Genomic DNA, 19313 nt, shown 5'->3' with positions numbered 1-19313 from the left:
CCGGCCTGGGCGGCTGTGGCTGCCCGCGGAGGTTCACTCCTGGGCCGAGTGGGGGGTGACCAGAGCCAGCGGGAGGGGTTTCTTGGAAGAGGGGAAAGACGGCCTCACCTTGACCCTGATTTCGTAAGTGGTGAAGCGGCCCCGGCCGACCCCCACCGTCTGCGGGTTGCTCACATCGATCTCGAGGAAGTTGCTGGGGGGTCCGTAGGCATCATTCAGGTTCTGCGGCTTGGTGATCAGCCGCCGGGTGTCAGCCACGGTCTCCGCCATTTCGCTCTAGCCGCCGCCGCCGCGGGCTCCCTCCGCCCCCTCCGCGTTCAGCCTCCGCCGCCGCTGCTGCCCGCCGTGGGGACACGGGGCTCGCGCGCAGCGGTCGCGAAGAGAACGAGCACGTAAAGCGGCCGTTCACCCCGCACGCGAAGCTCCTCCCCGCGCCCCTCAAGCTTCCGCGTCCGAGCCCAGGGGAGAAACAGCTGACTCGCTGGAACGCCGCGCTCGCGTCCCGGGAGGCCCGGCCGAGGCTGGGGAGGGGCACTGCGGGTTGGGGTGTGAGGAGAAGCGGTGTCATGGGACTCGCGGTTGCAAACAGGTTCCGGCCGGACTACAGCGCCCACAATGCACCGCGAGCGCCGCCGCCGCGGGGCTGCGGCCGATGAAGCGAGGACCCAGACGCCGAGGGGCGGTGCTTCCTGTCTCTCTGCGCCAGCCTCGGCCTCCGGCGGGGCAGAGCGCCGGAAACGGCCTTCGCGGCGTTAGGAATTGCGGGCGAAAGTTAAACGGGGAGATTTTAGAGATTCGCCAGCAAATCGAAACAAAACTGCCCCTACTAACTGTACCAACAGTGAACCCTTGAAAATGCCTTTCTGGAGAGGGTTAAACAAATGCCTGAAATGATTTTGCCATAAACCTGAGCGTTCCACCAGACACCCATCTGGATTGATAAATTGAAACCAGTAAAGTGTGGGAGTGAAATAAAAACAAAAGCCCTAGCTAAATTCTAGCATTATGGTCAAACCATATTTGGAGACAGGTCGGCCCGCTAAAACAAAGTAACAGTAGATCGGCTGCAAGCTGCCTTGGGTGTCCACTTTCATTTCTCAGGAAGTCCTGGTAAGTTTTTTTTTTTTTTTTTTTTTTTTGAAAATATTAAACGTACCTCTACAGGACTGGAAATGCAACTCACATAAGCCTTTTTCAGAAACGGGGAGGAAGGCCGGGCACGGTGGCTTATGCCCGTAATCCCAGCACTTTGGGAGGCCGAGGCGGGCGGATCACGAGGTCAGGAATTCGAGACTAGCCTTGCCCACATGGTGAAACCCCATCTCTACTTAAAAATGCAAAATTAGCTGGGCGTGGTGGTGTGCGCCTGTAATCCCAGCTACTTAGGAGGCTGAGACAGGAGAATCGCTTGAACCCAGGAGGCGGAAGTTGCAGTGAGCCGAGCTCGCGCCGTTGCACTCCAGCCTGGGCAATAGAGTGAGACTTCGTCTCAAAAAAAAAAAAAAAAAAAAGAAAGAAACGGGGAGAAAACCCAGTTAATTAGGAATTAGGTCCTAGTTAATCTCTCATGGTCTAATGGGAAATGCAGATTTTAAATGTTGAGATACGATACATTTTTCTCTTTGTCCGGAGAGTTATCCCTCTTAATGGTATGGTCTCACAACTATTTCTGCATTTTTTAATACGTCAAGTTTAATCCTATAATTACTTTAACCTGATCTTCCCCTCTCCCCCCTTTTTCTAGATTTTAAGTTATTAGTAATTATTTGTGGAGACGGGATCTCACTATGATTTCCAGGCTGGTCTCCAACTCCTAGCATCAAAGTGATCCTCCCGCCGCAGCCTACCATAAGTACTGAGATGGCAGGCATAAGCCACCGTGCTCGGCCTGATCTGTCCCTTGATCCCTTGAACTGAAATTTTCTTTCCTTTTCTTTTCTTTCTTTCTTTCTTTTTTTTTTTTTTTTTTTTTTTTTTTTTTTTTTTTTTTTTTTTTTTTTTGAGACGGAGTCTCGCTGTGTCGTTCAGGCTGGAGTGCAGTGGCGCATCTTGTCTTACTGCAATCTCCACCTTCCGGATTCAAGCGATTCTCCTGCCTCAGCCTCCCGAGTAGCTGGGATTACAGGCGTGTGCCACGACACCCAGCTAACTTTTGTGTATTTTTAGTAGAAACGGGGTTTCGCCTTGTTGGCCGGGCTGGTCTCGAACTCCTAACATCAGCCGATCCGCCTGCCTCAGCCTCCCAAAGTGCTGGTAGTACAGGCGTGAGCCACCGTGCCCGGCCAACAGCAACCATTCTTAATAACACTAAGAAACACTGGAATAAAAAGAAATTACTTGGCCGGGTGCGGTGGTTTACTCTTGTAATCCCAGCACTCTCGGAGGCCGAGGCGGGCGGATCACCTCAGGTCGGGAGTTCGAGACCAGCCTGACCAACATGGAGAAACCCTGTCTCTACTAAAAATACAAAATTAGCCAGGCGTGGTAGCACATGCCTGTAATCCCAGCTACTCGGGAAGCTGAGGCAGGAGAATTGCTTGAATCTGGGCGGTGGAGATTGTGGTGAGCCGAGATCGTGCCATTGCACTACAGCCTGGACAACAAGAGCAAAACTCCGTCTCAAAAAAAAAAAAAAAAAAAAAAAAAAAGAAAATAAAATAAAAAGAAATTACTTAAATACAATGTATATTATTTTCCAGAAAACAACATTCATTTATTCATTCAACAAATATTTGTTGAAGGCCTATTAGATGTTTTCATTCTAGGTGCTAGAGATTAAAGGGTAGATAAGTCAGGTTTATAACCTAGTATATAGTCTATCTTAGGGAGACAAATCAGTAAATAATACACCTGCCAATATGATTGGTGCTATGAGACAAAACTGAATAATGTGACAGATAGCGACAGACAAGCTCATTAGATATTAATGCTGGGCATGTCTCCTAATACAACAGACCAAATGGGAATTTGACTGGTATGATTAGAAATGTGAGCTCAAGCCGGGCGCGGTGGCTCAAGCCTGTAATCCCAGCACTTTGGGAGGCCGAGACGGGCGGATCACAAGGTCAGGAGATCGAGACCATCCTGGCTAACACGGTGAAACCCCGTCTCTACTAAAAAATACAAAAAACTAGCCGGGCGAGGTGGCGGGCGCCTGTGGTCCCAGCTACTCCGGAGGCTGAGGCAGGAGAATGGCGTAAACCCGGGAGGCGGAGCTTGCAGTGAGCTGAGATCCGGCCACTGCACTCCAGCCTGGGCGACAGAGCCAGACTCAGTCTCAAAAAAAAAAAAAAAAAAAAAAAAAAAAAAAAGAAATGTGAGCTCAAGAAATGTATATCAATGGCTCTGAATTGAAGTCTATGAAAGCTAAGAGACCAGGAACTACTGTATTTGTTGTCATCGGTGACACCTGAACAAAGCAATCATAGAATATTCTCATAGAATGCTTCTGTCTGATTCCTTGGTGGCCACTCAGGGCACACTTGGGCAGCCGGAACAAATGCCTGCAGTGGGGAAGCGGCTAGGAGGGACAGCAGCACAGCATCATAGAACAGTTGTATAGGCAAAGAAGACTTTCTTGGTGTAAATATCAGGAAAAAAAAAATCTTTATTTTTCAGGAATTGTGATTGCATTTCTAGAATGCAAATCCAGAAAGAATAAGCTACTAGAATTAACAAAATGTAGTGGCAGAATAGAAATATAGAATATAATAGCTTTCCTTTGTCTAGGCAATATCTAGTTAGAATGGAAATGGAAGAAAATACCCTGTTCGCAAGTGACCAGAAGTACAAAATATCTAAGAAGGAAGGGATAGGAGCTACAGGGAGCAAAGGAAACATAGGACTAAAACTATGAAATTATATTAAAAGATGTAAGACAAAACCTAAAGAGAAAAGAGTCTGTGTTCCTGGATGGGAGGACTTAATATCAGAAAAATATCACTCTATCTAAAATTAATAACTTAATACAATTAGAATCTCAGTGTGGTTAGTTTTACTCACCCACTCCTACCTTGGATGGATGGGTGGCAATGAGTCAAGTTTTTTTTTTTTTTTTGAGATGGAGTCTTGCTGTGTCACCCAGGCTAGAGTGCAGTGGCACGATCTTGGCTCACTACCTCTGCCTCCTGGGTTCAAGCTATTCTCCTGCCTCAGCCTCCCAAGTAGCTGGGACTACAGGCGCCCGCCACCACGCCCAGCTAATTTTTGTGTTTTTAGTAGAAACGGGGTTTCACCATGTTGGCCAGGCTGGTCTCGGACTCCTGACCTTGTGATCCACCCACCTCGGCCTCCCAAAGTGCTGGGATTACAGGTGTGAGCCACTGCACCTGGCCCAAAGGTTTTATCGTTCAGAAATGGCAAAACTCGCGGGGCGCGGTGGCTCAAGCCTGTAATCCCAGCACTTTGGGAGGCCGAGACGGGCGGATCACGAGGTCAGGAGATCGAGACCATCCTGGCTAACACGGTGAAACCCCGTCTCTACTAAAAAATACAAAAAGCTAGCCGGGCGAGGTGGTGGGCGCCTGTAGTCCCAGCTATTCGGGAGGCTGAGGCAGGAGAATGGCGTAAACCCGGGAGGCGGAGCTTGCAGTGAGCTGAGATCCGGCCACTGCACTCCAGCCCGGGCGACAGAGCAAGACTTCGTCTCCAAAAAAAAAAAAAAAAGAAATGGCAAAACTCGGCTGGGCGCGGTGACTCACGCCTGTAATCCCAGCACTTTGGGAGGCCGAGATGGGCGGATCACCTGAGGTCAGAAGTTCGAGACCAGCCTGGTCAACATGGTGAAACCCTGTCTCTACTAAAAATACAAAAAAATAGCCAGGCATGGAGCTGGGCGCCTGTAATCCCAGCTACTCCAGAGGCTGAGGCAGAAGAATGGCTTGAACCTGGGAGGTGGAGGTTGCAGTGAGCCGAGATGGCGCCACTGCGCACTCCAGCCTGGGTGACAAGAGTGAGACTCCGTCTCAAAAAAAAAAAAAAAAAAAAAAAAAAAAAAAATGGCAAAACTAGCTCCAGAATTTATATACTTACCAATATTTTATGCTGCCTCTTAGGCAGGAATTCAAATGGACAATAAGCATAAAAAAGAAATGAAATTACTATCAGCTGACTGTTTAGTGAGCTCAGAATAAACACGAATGGATAATCTTAATGGCCAGAGCCTTCAAACTGTGATAATTAATACTCTACTCAAAGGACGCACCTCTCAGGGCACCCACAGCGATACCAGTATACAGACAACTTATTTTTCTAGAATTAGGCCACTTTAGGAAAACATAAAATTGATGATAGTTTTCTAACATTTTAGCTCATTGTTAGAATATATTCATGTCTTCTCCTCATACCTCCACTTCAACTGCCACTATACTCAAACTTACTAATCATATAAATGCACATTAAACATGAATACTTTTTTCTGTCTATCAGAATGACAAAAATCCAAATGAACAGAAGCACACAGTAGGAAAGTAGGAAAACAGGCATTCATATTTTGATGACATGAGTATGAATTGCTACATCCTTTTGGAAAAGTAATTTGATGATATTTATCAAAAGTAAGACTATTAGAGTAGTTTTACCTGCAAATCTAACTTTTGCTGCAAGAGTCCATGGTACACAAGGTTGTAAGGGCAAGGATGTTTATCACATCTTTGTTTGTAGTGGCAAAAACTGGAAACAGCTCCAAGGCGTATCAGTTTTTAAAAATGCTTGAGTTAGGCTGGGCAATGGCTCATACCTGTAATCCCAGCACTTTGGGAGGCCAGGTCAAAGGTCAAATAAATGAAAATATAAATGTAATCCTAGCTACTCGGGAGGCTGAGGCAGGAGAATTGCTTGAACCTGGGAGGTGCATGATGCAGTGAGCCGAGATCACGCCACTGTACTCCAGCTTGGGTGACAGAGTGACACTCCACCTCAAAAAATAATAATAATAATTAATTAATTGGGATTCTGTTTTATCAGCCGGTCCCTTGTGAACTTGATTAATGTGTCACTTCCTCAAAACCTGATCACTTCTAAAGGAAAAGAATAAAATCAAGTCACTGAACCTCTGAAGTGTCAGACTCTGGAATTATGGCTGTCAACGAAAAGAGTCAAACTGTGTGAAATATTTGAAGAGATTTATTCTGAGCCAAACATGAGTGACCAATGGCCCATGATACAGGCCTCAGGAGGTCCTGAGAACATGACCCTAGGATGGTCAGGGTACAGCTTGGTTTTATACATTTTAGGGAGACACGAGACGTCAATTAATACATGTAAGATATACATTGGTTTGGGCCAGAAAGGCGGGACAACTGGAAGTCAGGGCTTCCAAGCCATTAGGCAGATTCAAAGGATTTCTGATTGGCAATTGGTTGAGTTACTATCAATAAAAAAGAATGTCTGGGTTGTGATAAGGGGTTATGAAGAAATAAAGGTTTTATTTTGCAGATAAAGCCTCCAGGTAGAGGGCTTCAGAGAAAATAGATTGTAACTGTTTCTTATCAGATCTAAAGAATCTGTTCTATTGGTAATTCCAAAAGGGAGGAGGGTATGATAAGGCATGTCTGACTGTCCCTTCCCATCATTGCCTGAAATAGTTTTTCAGGTTAACTTTGGAATGCCTTTGGCTGAGAGGAGGGGTCCATTTAGATGGTCGAGGGGACTTAGAATTTTATTTTTGGTTTACGTGGCAAACCTAATGAGATCTGCCAACTTCTCAAGTGCCAGGTGGGTTTCTTTTACATCATTTTTCCTATGTGGGGCATTTCAAATCTCACACCCCGACCTACCCTCCAAACTCCTGCTCCCAGGCTGCTGAGCATTCCTGGAGGAAATCTAGACCTACTGGCACCTTTGCAAATTTATGGTTTCCAACTTCGGTTGATCCTTAGACACATCTCAGAAATCCCATTTAATTCTTTTTTTTTTTTTTTAGATGCAGTTTCGCTCTTGTCGCCAGGCTGGAGCACAATGGTGCAATCTTGGCCCACTGCAACCTCCACCTCCTGGGTTCAAGCAATTCTCCTGCCTCAGCCTCCTGAGTAGCTGGGATTACAGATGCCTGCCAACATGCCAGCTAATTTTCGTTTTGTTTTTTTTTTTTTTTTTTTTTTTTAGTAGAGATGGGATTTCACCATGTTGGCCAGGCTGGTCTCAAACTCCTAACCTCAGGTGATCCACCTGCCTCAGCCTCCCAAAGTTCTGGGATGACAGATGTGAGCCACCATGCCTGGCCTCCCCTGTTTAATTCTCTTCTCACATTTTGCATTCTTCTTCCTTACTCTCAGCAGATAACCTTACTTCTTCCTGCCCAAAGAAAAGTAAAAACCATGAAGCTCAGTGTCTCCCTCCTCACTACCAAAAGACTATTTACAGTATGAGTCAATTTCAGAACTTCTGAGAGCATGAAGCAGACCCACACCACTTTCAGCTTTTGAGGATCTGGACATTTTCAACTTTGGTACTGAGGAAATTATTTAAGGGCATTGTGAGTTGTTTGTTATTTTTAAGTAGATAAAGCATTTACATTATTTACAAATCAAAATGTATTTAAGGGTGTTCATTGAAAAATCTGTCGCCAATTCCTGTCTCCAGCCATCCTCCCTTCTCTATTGACAGCCACTGTTGGCAGTTTCTTATGTATCTCATATATATATGAGAAATAGTATGATAGGATACAAACACTTTTGCACCTTACCTCACTTAAATGTTATATGCCAAGGTAGTTACACATCTATATCTGTACAAGAGCAAAGTATTCTATGATATGCCATAATTATTTAACTTATCTTCTACTGACAAATACATGTTGATCCTCATCTTTTACTATTACAGTGCTATAATGAATAACCTTGAATATGCCAGTCATTATACACATGGGAGCATATCTGTAGCATAAATTGCTGTGAATAGAATTACTGAGGCAAAGGATATATGCATTTGTAATTTTGAGAGGTATTGTAAAAATTTCCTTTCATATAGATGAGAAAAAAATAGTTCAAAGCAGCCTGAGGAGAGGTATGCAAAATTTATCAGGCCCAGAGAAACTTTAAGCAATAAAGACCTTTTTTTTTTTTTTTTTTTTTTTTTTTTTTTGAGACAGGGTATCACTCTGTCACCCAGGTTGGCGTGCAGTGGTGCAATCATGGCTCACTGTAGCCTCAACTTCAGCTTTGACTTCCTGGGCTTCTGCAGTCCTCCCACCTCAGCCTCCTGAGTAGCTGGACCACAGGTGCATGCCACCACCCCCATATACTTTTTGTATTTTTGGTAGAGTTGGGATTTCGCCTCATTGCCCAGGTTGGTCTCAAACTTCTGAACTCAAGCTTTCCACCCGCCTCAGCCTCCCAAAGTGCTGAGATCACAGACATGAGCCATCATGCCTAACAAGACTTTTTTTTTTTTTTTTTTTTTTTTTAATAGGCAAAAGGAGGTACTGCCTTGTGGGAGCAGATAGTTTATATTTCTTATTTTAAATTAGTAAATTGGAATTCTGTTTTAACAGCCAGTTCCTTGTAAACTTGATCAGTGCATTGCTTCTTCAAAACCTGGTCGAGCGTGGTGGCTCATGCCTGTCATCCCAGCACTTTGGGATCACTTGAGGTCAGGAGTTCAAGACCAGCCTGGCCAACATGGCAAAATCTCATCTCTACTAAAAATATAAAACAATTAGCCAGGCGTGGTGGCTCACACCTGTAATCCCAGCACTTTGAGAGGCCGAGACGGGCAGATCACGAGGAGATCGAGACCATCCTGGCTAACACGGTGAAACCCTGTCTCTACTAAAAATACAACAAAAATTAGCCAGGTGTGGTGGCAGGCACCTGTAGTCCCAGCTACTCAGGAGGCTGAGGCAGGAGAATGGCATGAACCCGGGAGGTAGAGCTTGCAGTGAGCCGAGATCGCGCCACTGCACTCCAGCCTGGGTGACAGAGCGAGACTTTGAGACTCCGTCTCAAAAAAAAAAAAAAAGAAATTAGTGGGGCATGGTGGTGCACACCTGTAATCCCAGCTACTGGCGAGACTGAGGCAGGAGAATCCCTTGAACCCAGGAGGTGGAGGTTGCAGTGAGTTGAGATTGTGCCACTGCACTCCAGCGTGGGCCACAGAGTGAGACTCTGTCTTAAAACAAACAACAGCAATGAAAAACCTGATGAGTATGGGACTTGAATCATGACCTCTTAAGGGCAAATACTTAAAGGCATTTTGTTCCTGACTTGCTGCCTCACCCATTATCTTCATGTTTCTGTAGTCTGTGATATAAAGAATAAAGTACAAAAAAAACCCCATCAAAAAGTGGGCAAAGGATATGAACAGACACTTCTCAAAAGAAGACATTCATATAGCCAACAGACACATGAAAAAATGCTCATCACTGGCCATCAGAGAAATGCAAATCAAAACCACAATGAGATACCATCTCACACCAGTTAGAATGGCAATCATTAAAAAATCAGGAAACAATAGGTGCTGGAGAGGATGTGGAGAAATAGGAACACTTTTACACTGTTGGTGGGAGTGTAAACTAGTTCAACCATTGTGGGAAACAGTGTGGCAATTCCTCAAGGATCTAGAACTAGAAATACCATTCGACTCAGCCATCCCATTACTGGGGATATACCCAAAGGATTATAAATCATGCTGCTATAAAGACACACGCACACATATGTTTATTGTGGCACTATCACAATAGCAAAGACTTGGAATCAACCCAAATGTCCAGTGACAGACTGGATTAAGAAAATGTGGCACATACACACCATGGAATACTATGCAGCCGTAAAAAAGCATGAGTTCGTGTCCTTTGTAGGGACATGGATGCAGCTGGAAACCATCATTCTCAGCAAACTATCGCAAGAACAGAAAACCAAATACCGCATGTTCTCACTCATAGGTGGGAATTGAACAATGAGATCACTTGGACACAGGAAGGGGAACATCACACACTGGGTCCTATTGTGGGGAGGGGGTTGAGGGAGGGATAGCATTAGGAGATATACCTAATGTAAATGATGAGTTAATGGGTGCAGCACACCAACATGGCTCATGTATACATATGTAACAAACCTGCATGTTGTGCACATGTACCCTAGAACTTAAAGTATAATAATAATAAAAAAAAGAATAAAATATAAGCAATCAATAGCTTCTGTTTACTTCTCATTTTTTACAGATAGGATCTAGCTCTATTGCCCAAGCTGGGGTGCAGTGGTGCCATCATAGCTCCCTGAAGCCTCGAACTCCTGGGCTCAAGCAGTTCCCCTGCCTCAGCCTCCCACGTACCTGGGAGCATAGGCACAGACCACCAGGCCCAGCTTCTTATGTTATTTTCATGTAAATTCTTGCGAAACAACTTAGGAGCTATGTCTTCTTTTTTCCTTTAAAAACCCACTTATGGCCAGGCGCAGTGGCTCATGCCTGTAATCCTAGCACTTTGGGAGGCCAAGGTGGGAGGATCACTTGAGCTCAGGAGTTTGAGACCAGCCTGGCTGGGCAACAAAGGGAGACCTCGTTGCTATCTTAAAAAAAAAAAAAAAAAAAAAAAAAAAAAATCCACTTGTGACTGGGCACAGTAGCTCACACCTATAATCCTAGGGAGGGGCAGGAGGATTGCTTGAGTGCAGAGCTTGAGACCAGACTGGGCAACATAGTGAGACCTGCCTCTACAAAATTTTTTTTAAAAAATTAGCCAGGATGCCGGGCGCGGTGGCTCACGCCTGTAATCCCAGCACTTTGGGAGGCCGAGACGGGCGGATCACGAGGTCAGGAGATCGAGACCATCCTGACTAACACGGTGAAACCCCGTCTCTACTAAAAAATACAAAAATTAGCCGGGCGCGGTGGCGGGTGCCTGTAGTCCCAGCTACTCGGGAGGCTGAGGCAGGAGAATGGCGGGAACCCGGGAAGGCAGAGCTTGCAGTGAGTGGAGATCGCGCCACTGCACTCCAGTCTGGGCGACAGAGCGAGACTCCGTCTCAAAAAAAAAAAAAAAAAATTAGCCAGGCATGGTAGTGTGCCCTTGTAGTCCCAGCTACTACAGAGGGTGAAGTGAAAAAGGAGGATCACTTGAACCCAGGATGTCGAGGCTGCAGTGAGGTGTGAAGGCACCATTGCACTCCAGCCTGGGCAACAGAGCAAGATCTGTCTCAAAAAAGAAAAGAGAGAGAGAGAGAAGAAGAAGAAGGAGAAGAGAAGAAAGACCCACCCACTTGTAACTGCTGCTAATAGGAGTGCATATTCAGGGCGACTTGAATCAACATTGCTGGGTGGCCATCCTCAAGCTTTGGGCTCAGTTAAACTCTACATTTAACATATTTCCCAAATCTCCTTATTGAAGGTTGACATAGGTTTTGCCAGTTTATACCCTGTTCAGTAATGTATGGAAGTGCTTGTTGGAATGTATGAAAAGGATGTGTGTGTGGCAGGGGGAGGAGGTGGCAGTTATGAGAAGCACCAAATTAGTAGGGGCTGGGCAGAAGTGTGGGTAGTCTGGACATCCTGTTTGCAACTGGCATCTGAAGTGGGGGCAGTCTTATGGGACTGAGCCTTAACCTGTGGGGTCTGCACTAACTCTGGATAATTAGTGTCAGAATTGGATTGAATCGTTGGATACCCAGTTGGTACCAGGAGAATCAGAGACTACACACATAACCTTGGAGATGATGTTAATGTTGTTTGAAGTCCTTTGTGACGGGACCTATGTGACCTGCTCCTTTGTGATGGTCCTCCTGGGAACCCCTTGCCAACCCTCATAAAGAGCCCTTCTCATCTTGGTGTGTTCTAGTAGCATATCAATCAGTCTCCCTGCTCTCAAAGGCTAACTACTTCCACAGTCATGAAGAGATCAGCACATGGATTGCTCTCTGGACAGCCTGAGTTTGATGTCTCTGGGAGGCTAATACTTTAGTTGAACACTGATTTCTTTGTATATTTGTTCAGTTTTATTTAGAGAAGAGGCTAACTACTGCTGGGGAAGAGCAGGAAAGAGCCAGCCCCTGCTTGCATTCCATCTCAGCAAAATAAGCCTGGTGGTAACTTTTAATTTTCTTTTTTTTTTTTTTTTTTTTTTTTTTTATAGAGATGGGGGAGTCTCTCTATGTTGCCAAGGTTGGTCTTGAACTCTTGACCTCAAGTAGTCCTCCCCCTTTGACCTCCCAGAGTGCTGAGATGACAGTCGTGGGCCACTGTGCCAGGCCCCTCGTGGTAACTTGACTTTCACTCTTGGTAGGTTAGGGAGGTTAGTGACCATCTGTTTTGTTTTAGGCATGCTCATTAAGGGGTCTCACTCCCTGCTAGACTTTACAAATTCTCTTCCAAGGCACAAGTTTCTGTTCTGTTACATTGTTTGCGCCTTGCCTCTTGTATATTGGTAAATCAGGCAGTGCTGGGTTGGTTGTATGAACATCAGAACCACCTTTGTCAAGTTCTTCTCCATCAATTACCTATTTTTATCTTCTCCCTTACGCGTTGTGGCAGCCATGAGACTGCGTCTCTCAGATCTCCAACTGCAGAAAGCATAATTAACCTTTGGCCTCACCTGCTGTACTCTGAAATTCATGACTACTGCATTTGCTCAGAGGCTACACTTTCCATGGGCTGCTCCCAGCCAACGGCCAAGCACATCAGGTATACTAAGGCAGGCTTATTCCTTTATAGATGACATTGGACACAATGTCTGAAAAAGTCAAAGGGAAGCATGACATGTGCAACATGTGCAATTCTTGTCTCAAGTCAGGTGGTTAGCTTCTGAAAAATCATAGGCACAGAATTTTTGTTGAGATAGGGGAGCGCCTGATATCATGCAGAGTGTGTGATTTCAACCATGTAAGGCCATGTTACATGTTAGTGTAAACCTGGATCAGGGCAGAAATAAAAAAGTTCTCAGCCACAGGAATCCTGGAAACCAGGCATTTTCACTGCTTCTCTCAAGAAGATGAATTACCCACTTTCTGAGTAAAGAACCACCAATGTATCTATCTAGAGCAGTGTTTCTTCAACTGTTATTATTGTTGTTGTTTTTTAGACAGAGTCTTGCTCTGTCACCCATACTGAAGTGCAGTGGTACCATCAGAGCTCACTGCAGCCTTGAACTCAGACTCAAGTGATCCTACACCCTCAGCCTCCCCAGTAGCTAGGACTAGAGGTGTGTGCTACCACCACACCTGACTAATAAAAAAAAAATTGGGGCCAGGCGCGGTGGCTCACGCCTGTAATCCCAGCACTTTGGGATGCCGAGGCGGGCGGATCACAAGGTCAGGAGATCGAGACCACGGTGAAACCCCGTCTCTACTAAAAATACAAAAAAAATGAGCCGGGCGCAGTGGCGGGCGCCTGTAGTCCCAGCTACTCCGGAGGCTGGGGCAGGAGAATGGCGTGAACCCAGGAGGCGGAGCTTGCAGTGAGCCAGGATCGCGCCACTGCACTCCAGCTTGGGCAACAGAGCAAGACTCCGTCTCAAAAAAAAAAAAAAAAAAAAAAAATTGGGGGCCCGGGTGTGGTGGCTCGTGCCTATAATCCCAGCACTTTGGGAGGCTGAGGCGGGTGGATCACGAGGTCAAGAGATGAAGACCATCCTGGCCAACATGGTGAAACCCCATCTCTTCTAAAAATACAAAAATTAGCTGGGCATGGTGGCGTGCACCTGTAGTCCCAGCTACTTGGGAGGCTGAGGCAGGAGAATCACTTGAACCCAGGAGGTGGAGGTTGCAGTGAGCTGAGATCATGCCATTGCACTCCAGCCTGGCGACAGAGCGAGACTCCATCTCAAAAAAAAAAAAAAAAAAAAAAAAAAAAAAAAAAAATTCTGTAGAGACCAAATCTCACTTTTTTTGCCCAGGCTGGTCTCAAACTCCTGGGGTCAAGTGATCCTCCCACCTTGGCCTCCCAGAGTGCTGGGATTACAGGAGTAAGCCACCTTGCCATCCAGAGCAATATTTTTTCAAACACTAATATGCATACAGGTCACCTGGACCTTGTAAAAATGCAAATTCTGATTCAGGAGTTCTAGGATGAGGCCTGAGATTTTGCATTTCTAACGAGTTCCAGGTAATGCCAATGCTGCTGGTCCCCAGACCACACTGAGTAGCAGGGATGTAGAGAATCTCAAGAATGCCAGATGTATTTGATTAATTGATGGGATGTTGTGGAGGGTGCCATTCCAGAACCATTAGCATCATGTGATCTCTTTGGCTGAACAGATATGGATTTCTTAGGATTCTCAGACCCTCTGGCTATTCATGTGACAAATATGTACTGAGCACCTACAAGAAACCAGGGACTGTGCTAGGTGCTAGGGTGGGTGTGAGGCATATGGAGAGGAGACAAAGTGGTAAACAAGATACAGTTTTTCCTTCCACGATCTTTTGTCTTTTATGCTTTTTTAGAGAAAGAGTCTCGGTCTGCTGCCCAGGCTGGAGTGCAGTGGCACGATCATGGCTCACTGAAGCCTCCACCTCCTGGGCACAAGCTGTCCTCCCATCTCAGCCTCCTGAGTTACTAAGACTGCAGGTGAGTACCACCATGCCTGGATAATTTTTTAATTTTATTTTTTGTAGAGACAGGGTCTTGCTATGTTTCCCAGGCTGGTCTCCAACTTCTGGCCTCAAGTGATCCTGCTGCCTCACCCTCCCAAAGTGCTGTGATTACAGGCAGGAGTCACCATGCCCGGCCACGATCTTTCAGTCTGGTCATAGGGGCATGAAAATGAACAAAGCCATGTCAGGAGAGTGTCATAATAGCCACATAGCCCAGTCTTGGGGGGAAGAGTAATGGAGGAAGGATTCCAGAAGGAAGCAACAAGGAAACTGAGACATGAAGTTGGTGTTTGACAGGCAAATTGCATATGTTTTGGGTGTGCTTAAGTGTCTGAAGTATATTCCAGAGGTAGAGATAAACAGCTGAAGAGGTCCAGAGGAAAGAGAGAGCACGGGACACTTAGGGAACTAGTGTAGTTAAGGACTATTGGAATGAAAGGGAAAGAAGATCAGGACTCAGGCCAGAGAGACAAGGTCATGAAGGGCATCATAGTCCATGTTTATGGTTCTAGACACTATCTAAGTAAACCAAAGTAAACCATGGAATGAGTGTAACTTATTTTTAGCTCAAAAAGCTAACTGTGACAGAACAAAGACAGTAGCAGTAGGAATGTGGAGAAATTAATGGACTTGAGAAATACTTACCCTGTTTCTCTGATTTGACCCAAAGAAGGTACAACTGAAGATTGCTCAGACCAGAAGTCTGTGAGATGCCAGGTCAGAGGAAGATGTCAGGATATAAAAAGCACCATGACTTCCACTGGGAGTGGAGGGCCTGGCAAATCTCTGTGGATTGTTTTCAGGGTTCTAATGAAAGCCCTTAGCCGCAGGGATATGTACTCCCAGGAACAACAGGTTTGATTCCCAATTGTATTTGCAAAGGAAGTTCTTCTAACTTTTCATTTACACATCCTCACAGGAGGTATATTTGTCAGGAAGCCATGGGTTGGGTCTGGTAGAGACACTGACCAGGCCTGCCAGACAAGACTTGGTGTACCAAACTGTCCAATATTCCCAAACCTTTAATTACCTCAACGAAGTATGAGAATATCATTACAACTTTTGCCACCTGTCACACCAAACACTCACACAGGCACTCACAGGCTGTTTCTGTTTGTTATCCTACTCACTAAATAAAGCTCAACTTGTCTGAAGTCAGTCTAATGCCATTTACCCCTAAGCATTTCCCAATATTTACAAACTTTCTGCTGCAAATATTATCATTACTTATCTAATTACTTGGGCTTATACCTCTGAGACATGTTTTTGTCTTTCTCATCTACCCGTCACCCCACCTCCCTGCCATAACTTAATTTATTTAATGTTAGACTATAGAGCTCTCCATATACTGCTTTGCTTTCTCTAATCTCTTCAGTCCATTGTGAATAATAGCATGATGTGCATATCACTATCCTGGTATACTTTGCTTTTATATTATAAATTATTTCTTGGCTAGAATTTTTTTTTTGGAGAGGGAGTTTTGCTCTTGTTGCCCAGGCTAGAGTGCAGTGGCGCAATCTCGACTCACTGCAACCTCTTCCTCCCGGGTTCAAGCGATTCTTCTGCCTCAGTCTCCCAAGTAGCTGGGGTTACAGGCACCCGCCACCTCACCTGGCTAATTTTTTTTAATTTTTTTAATTTTTAGTAGAGATGGGGTTTCATTGTGTTGGCCAGCCTGGTCTTGAACTCCTGACCTCAGGTGATCCCCTGCCTCTGCCTCCCAAAGTGCTGAGATTACAGATGTGAGCCACCACACCCAGCCTAGAATTTTATATTTTATATAAATCTGTCTGGTTTGAAGACAGTACTATAAGCAAATCAATTCTATTTAACCAAGGGTTGGTAGAGATGTGCTTAGTAGCTGTGTAACCTTAGGCAAGTTATTTTACATGTCTGGGTTTCCATTTCTTCATGGATAAAATGGGGACAATAATAGTCCCTAATTCACAGGGTGTTACGAGGATTGAAAGAGTTAATATTTGTAAGACAGTTGGAACAGCGCCAGAGACTTGGTAAGCTCTGAAATACCTGTAATCTGTGTAGAAGTCAATAAGGAAATGAGTTTATCAAGAAAGAAAGAACATGGTTGAAATGAGACCTTGAATCCCATAATAAGGAGTGGCGTTTGGTGGTGTTTGGCTGGGTTTGTTAGCTGAGGATAGCGAATGAATGTTATATCTAGGTGAATCTAATAATGGAATTGATTATTCTCTTGACCGGAAACCTGAGCTTAAATCTATTGATAGAATGTTTGAACTGTTTGACTTACTGTTGTCTTAGATTCAAAACGTTGGTTTTCATAGGCATTTCAGTTCAATGCAATGTCAATTAACTAGGTCTGAAGTAAAACAGTTACCATGAGAGGTTTATATTACTATAGCTTGCATTTGAGAAAGTCAAAATTTTCAAAATATAGTTAGTTCCAAAGTATATTTTTGATAAACCAGCTTGAATACTGCATTGTGGATAACAAGGTTAAATAAAGGTTCTAATAAGACAAACAGTGACAATTTAAATAAATCAGATGTTTTTGTCGAAGATTACTCTGTGATTTTCTCCAATTATTCATGACATTTCACCCATTCATATTGTGATCTGCTTTAATAGTGGAAGAAAAAAAAAACCCTTGTCTCCTTGTTTATTCTTTGTTCTCAAGGAGATAAGCTGTTTATAAAGACACGTTATTTGTTATTTAAATCACTTTTACTGAAGTTGTTTATTTCCTTGTTTCAGTTTCTAAAAATATTGCAACAATTGTAATGCTTCTTAGAGATGTCTGTTCAATTCAGAGTGATTTGTACTGAAATTCTTTGCTAAATGGGCACAGGTGCTGATGTGTATAACATGCTAGAGTGAGTCAAAACTAGTAAGTGCTAAAAAAAAGATAGTGGGGATATACTTGTGTCAACTTTAAAAATCTATGATTAAAAACATTTTAGACCTAAAGTCTTAGATATTTGTAAAGGTCTATCTCTACACATGCTTTTTAATAAGAATTTAATAATAGTAATAATAATAATGAAAATAATAAATTAGGTATAACACCAAAACCATAAGCAGAAAAACTGCATAATTTAAATACAGAAATCTGTTTCCTAGAAAATACCCTTTAATCACTTTGCAGACTTTAAAGACCATAATTATTATATAAAAGTAATTACATTAAAAGATAATTTACCTGGTAGTAAAGTACCAAATTAAAGCTGAAAAACCATACTTGTAAACAGAATTATATATTTTAAAATATTGTTAAACAGCAAACATGTGAAATTGTATCTCCTGCTTCTCTCTTTGCTATGCATAAAATTACTTCCAGAAAAAATTTTGGTGATTTGGTACTATAAAGCTACATAGTAGTAAAGTATACAGCTACATTACATGTCTTGAATATCAACCTAAACTATGACTTATCCTAGGTAATCAGCAGGATTGATGTGTGAAATAAAGCCAAGCAGATCTGATATTTTAAGGGACAGCTGATTATTTCTAAGAACTAAAGGTTGAAAATCCAGCTGGGTTGATTTGGCTTGAAAAAATGAAGTCTGGTAATGTAATTTATAGTATCTGTTCCTGCTGAGTAAGCCCTGGATACTGCAAACTCGTATCTATGATGCACATCTCTCCCTTTGAAATTGATGAGAATTGCTTGGGCTAAGTGAGAGGCATGCTGGGAAAATTGGGCCCTTACAATTGGTGTGTATAGACATTAGAGGTTTCAGGACACTTTCCTCATCTGGTCCCTCAGTTGTCTCCAGTTCTGGTTTTGGCAGAAGACACTCAGCTTTGGAAGGAATACTCCTTGAATTAGATATGTCCGGACTAAAAATTATTCAGGTGTTATCACCTAGAGAGTCTTACTTGAGAATTTCTTCATTATCAGTAAAGTTGGGTAAATAAAACTTACCTTGATTTAAATCTTATCCAAGTAATCTCAAGATGTCCATTTGAAAAACAAAACAAAAACCAGCTGATATCTTTGAAGTCTAGGCCAAATCATGGCTAATTTTGAGTGTAGTCACCTGGAGCAAGTACTATACTTATAAACAAATGAATTCATATAGTTTTATCATGGCATCTTTGAATTTTGAAGATTGGCTGCATTTTAGGCCAACTTCAGTTTCTCTGAATAAGTGGTCTATAGAACTGAAAAACACTCAATTTGTTTGCCTGGTTGCATCTCATTAAATCCAACTAACCAATCAACAAAACTAGATTGGTTATGACTATCAATGAATAGCAATCAAAGTATTATGTGGCATGGTCTACTTTTTGTCTATCTGTTGATCTGGTTTAAGGGTTATTTCCATTACCATTCAGTTAACTTCAAGAAGGTATAATAGCTGTGTTATATTGGACAAATCACTTACTGTATCTCTCAGAATCATGGAGTTTTTTTGTTTGTTTGTTTGTTTGAATTGAGACAGGGTCTTGCCCTGTTGCTCAACCTGGAATGGAGTGGCTCGAAAACAGCTCACTACAGCCTTGACCTCCCAGGCTCAAGCAATCCTCCCACCTCAGCCTCCTGAGTAGCTGGGACTACAGGTGGACATCATCATACTTGGCTAGTTTTTAAAAGCATTTTTTGTAGAGACGGGGTCTTGCTATGTCGCCTAGGCTGATCTTGAATTCCTGACCTCAGCAATCCTCCAGCTCAGCCTCCCAAAGTAGTAGGGTTACAGGCATGAGCCACAACGTGCCCAGCCCCCTTGAGGATCTTAAAGTAAATGTATTCATTAAGTCTGAATATCAACAGTAGTATCAAGTATATAATGTATGTGTAATGATGGATACTAA

The 19313-nt window shown here is 43.7% G+C and overlaps 1 protein-coding gene and 1 long non-coding RNA gene across 33 annotated transcripts in view; one reads left to right on the top strand and one right to left on the bottom strand.

The window, feature by feature from the left end:
• The window catches only part of SNX3 (sorting nexin 3), a 1122685-nt gene that overhangs the window by 49010 nt on the left and 1054362 nt on the right, over positions 1 to 19313 (bottom strand). For 12 of the 32 annotated variants that reach the window (XM_050789187.1, XM_050789179.1, XM_050789189.1 and 9 more), the window contains exon 2: positions 109 to 353. In XM_050789187.1, coding sequence (XP_050645144.1) covers positions 109 to 270 — 162 coding nt within the window. In that variant the 5' untranslated portion in view covers positions 271 to 353. Of the gene's footprint in view, positions 1 to 108; positions 613 to 1729; positions 1740 to 19313 lie in introns of those variants that run through there. The other 20 variants (XM_050789176.1, XM_050789175.1, XM_050789170.1 and 17 more) reach the window with 5 other exon arrangements.
• On the top strand, positions 630 to 9109 carry LOC126953645 (uncharacterized). The gene is made up of 2 exons (XR_007725285.1): positions 630 to 1110; positions 6923 to 9109. It is a non-coding gene; the product is annotated as an uncharacterized LOC126953645 (long non-coding RNA).

Source organism: Macaca thibetana, chromosome 4 (assembly GCF_024542745.1).
Source record: "Macaca thibetana thibetana isolate TM-01 chromosome 4, ASM2454274v1, whole genome shotgun sequence".
Classification (NCBI taxonomy): Eukaryota; Metazoa; Chordata; class Mammalia; order Primates; family Cercopithecidae; genus Macaca; species Macaca thibetana.
Note: the sequence above shows the minus strand (reverse complement) of the source record. Positions and strands in the feature narration are given on the sequence as shown.